At 43.8% G+C, this 8194-nt stretch overlaps 1 protein-coding gene across 6 annotated transcripts in view; it reads right to left on the bottom strand.

Moving 5' to 3' along the window:
- The window catches only part of LOC102478068 (phosphatidylcholine translocator ABCB4), a 91105-nt gene that overhangs the window by 19054 nt on the left and 63857 nt on the right, over positions 1-8194 (bottom strand). For 5 of the 6 annotated variants that reach the window (XM_006158730.3, XM_006158729.3, XM_014591682.2 and 2 more), the window contains 2 exons: positions 7467-7550; positions 5174-5377 (listed from right to left, as the gene is read on the bottom strand). In XM_006158730.3, the coding sequence (XP_006158792.1) occupies positions 5174-5377; positions 7467-7550 (288 nt within the window). Of the gene's footprint in view, positions 1-5173; positions 5378-7466; positions 7551-8194 lie in introns of those variants that run through there. The other variant, XM_014591683.2, reaches the window with a different exon arrangement.

Genomic DNA, 8194 nt, shown 5'->3' with positions numbered 1-8194 from the left:
CTTTTCCCTTGGAGGAGAGGTATTTTCTTGCTTTCCCATATTTCTTGTGACCCTGCAGTGATTTCTAGTCATCTAATGGATGGTGTGTTTTTCCTAAACTTGAAGTTCAATCTGAACATCCAGGAGTGTGCAGAAAAGGAAACAGAGAGAGAGAGAACAACAGCAACAAAAACAACCAAGAAATAGAGAAAAAGAGAAGAAAAAACTACGAGGGAGAAGAAAGAACTAAGAAAAAAATGGGAGGGGGAGAGGGGATTATTAACAAGATAAAGGAAAAGGAGGGGCAGAAAGCCCAGGAAATGCTTTACCTTAAAAATTTTTAAAAAAGAAAAATTACAAAAAAATGAGAAGACAGAGATAGAGGTAGAGAGAGACAGAGACAGAGACAGGAGGCTTGAAGGTCTGCCTACCACTCAAGTTTATAGGCTAGAGGGTGAATTATCAGTGGAAAATCTTCATTTTTCTCATTCCCCTGAAATCACCAGTTCTCAGGAGCCATGAAGGTATCTTCAAGAAGGCCTGTTCCCTCGCCTCTCCTCTATTGTGCATCTTTACAGCATACAATATGGTTCTCGAAGCACATGTCGGGCAAGTCAAAGATACTACCACACATAATTTTTTAAAATTGTATATATACACATATATGTATAAAATAAAAAAATACCACTGCCAAGATAGGTTTATAGGAACTGAAGTATAAATGCTGTACAAAGATGATTTGCATAAAAATCATCTTTGTTTTTCAGCAAAAGGAGAGAGAATATATTTTCATTGAGATAAAATTCATATAACATAAAAGTAATCATTTTAAAATGAACAGTACAGTGACTTTAGTACATTCACAATGTGGCACAACAATCACCTCTATGTAGATTCACAATAATTCCATCACCCCCAAAGGAAAACCCACACCCGTTAAGCAGTCACTGCTCTTTCCCCCTTCTCTCTTGCCCCTAGTAACCACATATCTGTATTCTGTCTCTATGGATTTACCTATTTTGCACATTTCATATACATGGAAACATACAATAAAAAAAAAATATGAGGCATAATGTATTGTTTACGACCAGCTAGCCCTATGGCAAAACTGGTCCTGGTGCTTGTGTTAAGTATGGTAGACAAGTCTTCATATGCCCAGAGAGCTTGACCTGTTTAAGGCAACAGCCATGCCTGGGGACCTAGGGCCGGGTTCTATTCCCAGCCTTGTTACCAGGCTGTTATGTGACTGGGCTTGGTCATAACCCCATTGTGTCTTGCTTCCTTCCTAGGATAAGTTCCCAGAAGAAAGAATAAGGCTGTGATCTCTAAGGGCCTACTAGGTACCAATTATTTCCTCCCTGAATACACTTTTTAAAGAAGCTGTCCAGCCACTGTTAGGAAGGAGATCCCCATGATAAACAACATGGGCTTGCTTTAAGCCCCTGATTAAACCAGGAACAGACACCTGACTGATCTGGCTCAATCAAATTCAGTTTCCCGGCCCTGAAGGCAAATGCTGGTAGCAAGAGGTCCTCCGGAGTCAAGGGCTGATTTTATCGTTTGAGGAGCACATTGGGATGCATAGGCAGCTGGTCCAAGTAAACAGCAGTTGAGGAATGGGACAGAGGTGTAGAGGCTCAGACAACAGAGCTCAGGTTCTAGGAGCCAGTTAACACAAACTGTATCTCTAAGGCTTCTGTGCGTCCTTGGATCAAATTTTTACCCAAACCCACCAGAGCTTGATGAAACAGCCAAACCCTCCTTATCAAGGGGGATTACTTGTCTGTGACTTGGCCACGTAGTCCAAGTCGCAGTTCTACCATTGAGTCTCCTGAAACCCAAAGCACAGGGAGCCTACAACCTTAATTCTATTAGACATTTACCTTAGTTCTCTAGCTCCTGTAACCAGGTAAAAGCAAGATATTTTATTTTAGGCTGAAAACCTTATACCTGAGTTATAAATGGAAAATCTAACAGACAGTATTCACCAAAACAGAGAACACGCACTGGGCTTTTACCACATACAAAATATCACCTCGTTTACTGACAGGGTCATGACCACCACCCTGTGAGCTAAATAGGTTCAGAGATGATGAAACCGAGGTGCAGGGAAGTTAAACTGACTTGCCAAAGGAGTCAATGCGGTTGATACAATGAGAAGTCAGTTGCCAATGGCTTTACCCTTAACCCTTTATTTTCTTGTCATGAATTAACTGCTTTGTGGGTCAACTCTGCACAGCAGGTCCCTAATGTCAGTAACTGGGCAGGGCTTGAGTCAAGATGATTACAGTGCAGTCTCCTCTGTCTCCTGGCCCAGCAACCAACACCCTCCTTACAAAGCCCTGTTCAGACAACTGAAGTGGAAACATTCCAAATCTTGATGTACTTTAATCTGATTAATCTACACTCAGATGAATGAGAGTAAATATTTTTAACAAACAGAACTGGGAGTTCTCTCAGATGTTTCTTTCCAACTCATTCTCTCAGTTAATCAAACAACAACTGAATAAAAACACTGAACTATGATTGAATGGCTGATAATGAATGCCTGAACATTTAAAATCTCTTATCTCATATTTTAGAAAACTTTATTAGGACCAGCAGATGGTACAATGGTTATGTTGCTGGACTCCCACGTAGTTGACCGCGGTTCAAGTCCATACGTGCCCAGCGTGGAAAAATCTCACACTGGGTGCGTGTACATGTGTGCCCAAAAATCCAAGAGGAGAAAGTAGGAAAAGGGGTTGCGGCATGGCCATAACCTCCGGGGGGTGATTTTTTACTTCCTGTCTCTCTGTATCTGTCTCTCTCCTGCAAAAGTAGGCGCCTGAATGCGAAAACCTTTAAAAAAAAAAAAAAACTTATTAGGATAAAGAAGCTATTAAAGAAATTAGACCAGTCAGTCTGAGCTACTCAGTCTTTGAACCCTAAAATAACAGTTTTGGCTAGAAGGAAGTCAGGACAGTATCTGGCACAAGTTCTCATTTCACTGAGGTGGAAAGTGAGGAGCTGAGAAATTACGGATCTTCTTGAGCATCAGCCACTGAATAGCAAGGAAAAGACCAATTAATAACTCAAGATTTGTTTGTTTTAAATACTGCTCAATTCTAATCGCCCTACACTTGCCAAAATGCACAATTTTCAGTGTTATTAACTTTTTTAAAAGAGAGATTTTTGCTGTAGAGTACATGAGCTTGCTGGAGAGAGAGAAACAGAGAGACAGAAAGTGAGAAATCACTCGCTCTAGAGGGGATGGCCATGCTCAATCCTTTCTCGTCTATTCTCCTCCTGGGATCGTGGACACACATGTACATGTGCCCAGTGTGAGTTTCAAGCTTCTGGGTCCAGAACTCGAACCACAGTCAGCCATGTGGAGTCCAGCACCTTAACCACCATGCCACCTGCTGTCCCTGTTATTGAGCATTTTTTCTGTAATTAAGACTATTAACTTAGATTCAAGATGTTTTCTTTCATATACCTTGTCTTAAGAAAAAATATTTTTATCCTATCTGACAATTTCCCATCAGCAATGTGGAAAGAAACAGGGCTAGAGGGTGAGGTAGGAAACAAAAGTCTGGGATATTTCTTCGGCAGTTAGTTGTGACTCATGAAGTCAAGGAACCAATCCCCTGAAGTACCCACAGCCAGCAGCCAAGAGAATCTTTGGGAACTTTGGACATCCAAGGACTCTAGAGTCAGAGAACCAAGCACCACCGTAGGGAGCTCAGACTTCAGGAGATTGTTGGGTGAAAGTGAGAAGGAAATACTCTGATCAAAACCCGGAGGAGACAGGAACACCGTGGAGAGCTGCACCTGCTGCTGGTCAAGAGAAGAGAGGAAAGGATTTCATTAGCCATAACTGAGTGAGTGGAAATATGCGTGGTGGGAATCCTCCTCTCACCCCTTCTGCCACACATCTGTGACAAGTCACTCATTTTGACACTTTCTTTCCGGCAGAGGCTGTCTACTCTACCTCTCACAACCAGTGAAGGCCGGCGGCAGTGAGTTCTACGGGAGACTCTGTAAGGTGTGGTGCTACACAAACGACATCACAACCGTATTCGTGATCTGTTTCACGTCCTGATATTTCCATAAAGCATAATATTTACAGGAACAAGAATGATGTTGGTCATGGCTATAATTTGTATTTATCCATGGAAATGCAGGGCCAGCCCATAGCACAGTAGTGAAGTGTTGTATGTAGGTAGCTGGACCCTACATGGCCAGCCACAGTTCAAATCCTGACCCCAGTGGTTTGAAAAGCATACCAGGCACATGTGTGTGCCCAAAATCCTGACAGAAAAGAGAAAGGGAGGAAAGAAAATTACAGTGTGGATCCTGGATCCTCAGGTCCACTAGGGAGTGCCCCCCCTCCTTTGTTCCTCCTCAAAAATTAGTTGTATGAACATGTAAAAGGACTGTTTACATGGAGACTTAGACATATTTAAATACACACAAAGAGGTTACATAGGAGAAATAGGAGCTTGAAACCAGACTCAGACTTGAATCCCAGCCACACTTCTAGCTTTTGAATCTGTTTCCACATTTGTAAAATTCGGGCAACATTGTCGCCTGCCTCAGGGGATGATTGGGAATATGTAAAGCAGTTGGTGTAATGGCTATGTCGCTGGACTCCCATGTAGTCGACTGTGGTTCAAGTCCCAGACACGGTGGCTTAAATTCACGCTGGACGTGTGTGTATGCGTGCCCAAGATCCCGAGAAGAGAATGGAGGAGAAGGGATTGTGCAGTGGCCATTTCCCCTGGGGGGTGATTTCTCGCTTTCTGTGTCTCTGTCTCTCTCTGTCTTTCTGGCAAGTGCATGCTCCCTATAGCAAAAACAACCTCTTCAAAAAAACACAAAGAAGTGTTGCATACAACGATTTAGCACAATGCCTGACACTAAGTATGAGTATGAGATGAAGTGCACTTGGAAAATTAAGAAGTTCTTTTAACAACATATTAAGTGCTTTCATAGTCTTTCAAAATCTTTACATTAACTAACTCGTTCAAGTTCTAAGAATTACTAATACCATGAAATATTTCATACATAGCATTGACAACTGTTAGTTGTAGTGAGCACAATTCAACATGTATATCACGGGCACCAGCAGTTGGCATAATGGCATGACACATAATTTAAATAAAACACATATCTGAGAATACATACAGTAACTGAAGGCTGCTTGACCTACCTTTCCAGCAGTTTCCAGTTCCTTTTTATCTCTTTTGGCATTTCCAGCCAACATTTTCATTTCAACAATTCCTGATACGGCAATAATTGGAACAACTGATAATAGCAAAAGGGTTAGCTGCCAGCCATAGACAAATGAAATGATAATACCAGTCCCGAGGTTGGCTGTGTTCTGTGCAATTAAAGCCAGCCTGGTTCCTGTGGCCTAGAAGGGAAAAAGAACAGAGTCACAGTTTTTTAAAATAATTAATTCATTTAATTTTATTTGTTACTATCATTTTTTAATTTGACCAGAGCGATGGAGAGAGAGAGAGAGAGAGACAGAGACAGAGAGAGAGAGAAAGGGAAAGTGAGAAAGCAAGCTGCCAGGTCCGGGACTCTAATGAACTGCAGTCGGCCATGTGGGAGTCCAGCACCTTAACTACTACACCACCTGCCGGCCGAAGGGCTGTGGCTTTAAGTCCCCAGTCCATAAGCTCCTGCCATAGGCTTCTGGTCAGTATGCCGAGTCCTGCGCCTGTCCTAGCCTTCATTCTTTCTCACACTCATGGCACAGACCCAAACACCTGGGCCTACATCATGAGGTTCTGCAGGCTTCTCTTCACTGTGCCTTTAAACCCTCATTCCTTTTTGTCCATGTGAATCAAGACTACAGAACCAAGTAATCAACTGCTCTGATTTGTGGATGCTTTGAGGCACATGCACTTTTTTCATGAAGATAAGTTTCAAAGAGAAAGGAACCTAGCCCCAATGTACTCTTGTCATTTTAAAGACTATCTGCTGGCCAGCCAGCAGTGTGGTGGTTCAGGTGGCTGGATCCCACGTGGCCAACTGCAAGATTTGAGTCTGGACCAGCAGCTTGAAAATTAGGCTGGTGGGTGTACATGCACACCAAAAATCCCAAAAGGAAGGTGATAGAGAAGATACTGCAGCATGACCATCCCCCAGTGGGGTTACTTTCTCTCCTTTTCTCAAGCTAGCACACATACCCTCTGGCAAAATTTTAAAAATAATTTAAGAAGACCATTTGCTTCAAGATTGCAAGAGGGAATTTACACCCTCTTAGAATCTGTTGCAAAGCATACATATCCTGAAAGAACGTCCACCTCAGAGCAAACAGGAAAAGGAATGAGTGTTAGTTTACTCAGAAAACGAGGGCCAATGTTGTGCACATTGCAGGGGACTCTGGCATCTGTCCTCCCAGCTCCTCCACCATGAGGAAGTAGTGAGCCTCAGCATACCCCACTGTAGCTCCTGAGGAGGGGGTCACGGCCAGTTGGAGCACAGCCTCCCCCTGGAGACAATTAAGGCTCACTGTTGGGCACGGGATGCACATTAGCCCAACTCACATCTAAGGGAATGGCTTTCGCGCGCTGGTGGAGGTGCGTGTGTCGTACTCTTTCACTGGATGAGAAACAAGGATGCTTGTAGCCCTAATTGCTACTGACAGCCATCCTATGCCATAGGGACGGTGAAGCCAGCACTGAGGCTGGAACTCACAGCCACACAGGCAGAAGGAACCTGGGTCTTTGATGGCATTTTTGAGCAAGTAGGTCTATCAGTTCTGAAAGCTAAACTTCCTCTTATTGCTTAGGTCAGTTTGAGTTGAGTTTTCAGGTATTTCCAACTGAAAGCTTCTTCTTTTTCTTTTTTTAGAGATTTTTGCCTTGGGGCATGTATGCTTGCCAGAGAGAGACAGACAGAGACAGTGAGAGAGAAAATAAGAAATCACCCCCCATGGGGGATGACCACACCGCAATCCCTTCTCCTCCTGGGATCTTGGGCACACATGCATGCACTTGCGCCCAGAGTGACTTTCAAGCCACTGTATCCAGAACTCCAACTTCGGTCAATCATATGGGAATCCAGTGACGTAACCACTAGGCCATCTGCTGACCCCCCAGCTGAAAGCTTCTTTTGTTTTGGAGAGGTTTTTGCTATAGGGTGCGTGTGCTCACCAGAAAGACAGAGACAGACAGAGGGACAGAAAGCAAGAAATCACCCTCCAGGGGGGATGGCCACACCACAATCCCTTCTCCTCCATTCTCCTCTCAGGATCTTGGGCACACATGCACACACCCCTGGCGTGAGTTTAAGCCTCTGGGTCCGGGATTTGAACTGTGGTTGACTACATGGGAGTCCATAGCCATTACGTTAACTGCTGGTCCCATCAGCTGAAAGCTTCTTAATGGGTGCAGCTACCCCATGTATTTACTCAAAATCATGTTTTTTTTGTTTTTTTTTGTTTGTTTTTTTGTTTTTTAAAGACGACAATTGGAGAGCAGACTACGTACTCCTTGGACTTGGGCGGCATCTGTGGCAAGTCTTGTAGAAAGTGCACCTGTGCTGTTTCTATGATCATCGAACCAGCTCATGTCCTACAACACAAAATGCACCTGTTAATTAGTTCACAGTGAAACAAAACAAGCAAAGAAACTTACACAAAACCTCCCAAAGCTCCATGCTGGGAAAATAATCACATTGGTCTTGGGGGCTGCAGTTTAGGGGAGACCTTGTGTGCAATTTGGATCCTTGGCCCACCCCTGAGGACACAGCCCCAGATCCCAACAGGACCTACAGCTGTGGTGTCAGCGAGCACTTCAGGTGGCACCCATGCTCCCTGCTGGCTGCCTGAGGCTGGGGCCCACATGGGCTCTCTGTCCACCTGACCATTGCAACTACCAGTGTGGACACATCTGCCTGGAGGTGGTGCTGTCACTCACAGAGTGGTGAGGCTGGGTGGCACCTGCTCTTCTTGTAAGCGCAAGGCAGGAGAACCAAGCCCGGGTTTCTCACCATGCTTTAGTTTTGCTGTTTTTCAATAAGGAATAAAAGAGTGTATCTCGGAGTTGATTTTAATTATAAGCTGCTCATCCACAGCATCTTTTACTTTCATATAAAATAATTTTCACTCCATAGCAAGAGTTTAAAAGATATTGAAACTGGGCTGGTAAACTCAAACAGCTCAAACTACAGTACCTGCTATGTGCCTTTCTGTGAACAGGGCTATCATCAATTCCTG

The sequence above is a fragment of the Tupaia chinensis genome, unplaced genomic scaffold, assembly GCF_000334495.1.
Source record: "Tupaia chinensis unplaced genomic scaffold, TupChi_1.0 Scaffold000606_1, whole genome shotgun sequence".
NCBI classification, from domain to species: domain Eukaryota; kingdom Metazoa; phylum Chordata; class Mammalia; order Scandentia; family Tupaiidae; genus Tupaia; species Tupaia belangeri.
The sequence above is the reverse complement of the archived record's forward strand: the minus strand, read 5'-3'. Positions and strand labels throughout refer to the sequence as shown.